Source organism: Sylvia atricapilla, chromosome 16, assembly GCF_009819655.1.
Source record: "Sylvia atricapilla isolate bSylAtr1 chromosome 16, bSylAtr1.pri, whole genome shotgun sequence".
In the NCBI taxonomy this organism is placed as follows: Eukaryota; Metazoa; Chordata; class Aves; order Passeriformes; family Sylviidae; genus Sylvia; species Sylvia atricapilla.
In genome coordinates, this window is record NC_089155.1 from 290,179 (window position 1) to 292,282 (window position 2,104).

General features: G+C 39.4%; 1 protein-coding gene across 1 annotated transcript in view; it reads right to left on the reverse strand.

The window, feature by feature from the left end:
* LOC136368669 (myosin heavy chain, embryonic smooth muscle isoform-like) overlaps positions 1 to 1,834 on the reverse strand; it is a 6,712-nt gene extending 4,878 nt beyond the window's left edge. The window contains exon 1 of the mRNA XM_066331041.1: positions 1,827 to 1,834. Coding sequence (XP_066187138.1) covers positions 1,827 to 1,834 — 8 coding nt within the window. The remainder of the gene's footprint in view (positions 1 to 1,826) is intronic.
* Positions 1,835 to 2,104: the final 270 nt, after the last annotated feature.

Consider the following 2,104-nt stretch of genomic DNA (forward strand, 5'->3'; position numbering starts at 1 on the left):
GCCCTCCCCTAGATTGCTTCAGCCTGATTGTCCTCAGAATGGCTGATCAGGTCTGTTATAAAATGAGTTATTTATTGATGACAGGAGGTAAGAGACAAAAGGCCCTTAAACAGAGTTACTTACTACACAGGTTAAAAAAAAAGACTACTAGTAGATTACATAAAACAGTGCATGACATTAAGGTACCTATATCATAGCTAGCAAAGAAATAGTATAGATTAGGAGTCAGTGTAATTTACCACTGAATTGATGATGGTGTTTCACAGAGCCCTTTGTTAGCAATTCAGAACCATATAATCACACGGAGACAATCGATGTCAGTGTTTCATTGGAGAGCACTCGGAACACAGGGGCAGCAGAAGGCCCAAATCACGCATTCCTGGACATAGAAGGCTCATGCTTTTATGTTCTTACATTATAAATATTAATTATTTTTTTGAATCAACATCCTCCTTAACTACCAATCACAAAAATCACACTCATCCTCCCCCCTCTTGTTTATTACTCAGGCAAACTTGTACTTGATTTTGGTTAAGACAATAGTGTGAGAGTATCGTCCTGGCTACAGTAAAGCTAACATTCTGTTCCCAAGGCCTCGCTGCCCTGCAGGTCCAGGCCTCACCTTTCTAACCACCTCACCACTTCCCGAGTTACTTGTTTACAATTCTTACAATTTTAAAAATCATTTTTAACCCTATACTATCACTTCAATCAACCCTCAAAGGAGTAACTGCAAAGCAGCATCACAACTCTGGGTAGAGACCCCCACACGTTTCCAGGGAATGTGCAGATATTTTCTGCTTTGTGCAGGTTTGATGTAGTTTTCATAGTTTGTAAAATGGAGTGTTTGCCAGTCAGAAATTACAGATTTTCTTTGCCATGTCTTGCTCCCACAGCAATATGTTTACTGTCAGCTACAAGTGTCGCTTGCATGTCTCTGATGAGAAAAATGGTCTTTAGAGAGTTATTCCACCAATTAATAAGAACAAGCAGTAGATAAGCTCTCATGGCAGTGCTACACCAGGGCACTCTGCTGCAACCTTGCTGGGTTCTCACAGGCAGAGGGTACTGGGGTGACTATGATGGTTGTATCCCCAGTCATCTGTTTCTGTGTGTGCTGTATGTTGTGTTCTGTACCTTTAAGAGTGGTTCTGGGAGTGAAGCAGGGAAAGGAAGCGTGCAGTTTGTTTTGAAAAACAGCATTCACTCCACTGCATTTTTTCTCTTCTTCAGGACAGTGTTGTTTGTCAGATGCACAGACAGCAGCCAGACAACTTTTTTTTTTTTTTTTTTTTTTGCTTTTAGTTAGTTTAGCTAGCTGAGTGTCTTGGTTTGGGAAGACAGGTATTTATTTGCCAGGGAAAGCTGGAGCTTCCCTTGGAATGGAGAATGTAAACCACCACCACCACCCTTTTTCCAATTATAATTTTTCAGTTAAAAGCTTTTAGGCAAAAGATTTTGGAAATAGAAATAGCAGTTCTTTACTAGTATGTACAAGAAAGCAAACAAACAAACAAACAACTGCAGCATTGATAACAAAAACAGTACCAAGAACTGAGACAATAATTTTGAAGAATTAAGGACTTTAGTTAAACTAATATTGCTGAGGTAGACTTCCCTTTGCTAACTAGATATTGTTGAGGTAAACTTCCCTTTGTTAATAGAAGCCGGATTTAAGGAACTGATAAATCAGGAGGCCTGTCAACTTAATCAATAGACTCCAAGAATACAGTGTGACCATAAATCAGACAGTCTTGAGAAAACAGGTTCCAGGTGTCACCAACACTAAAAGGTTAAAAAGTCAAAGTGAGAACGACCCATCTTACTTCATCATTTTGAGACCCACCCCATAAGAAGGACCACTGACTCATTTCAAAGAACAACTACACATGCTTAATTGCTTTTTGGCTAATTACCATACGAAGTGGGGAATAGGATGGACCAGAGTTATGAATATGCATTTGTGTTTTGGGTATTCAACACTCTTGTACATAAAAAGACCCTGTGATCATCTGCAAATTGTGGTGTGTATTTGGGAGGTATCCTGCATGCTGCCCAGCATTGTAATAAACATACACTTTCTAACTTCAAACTGTTAGAGAGT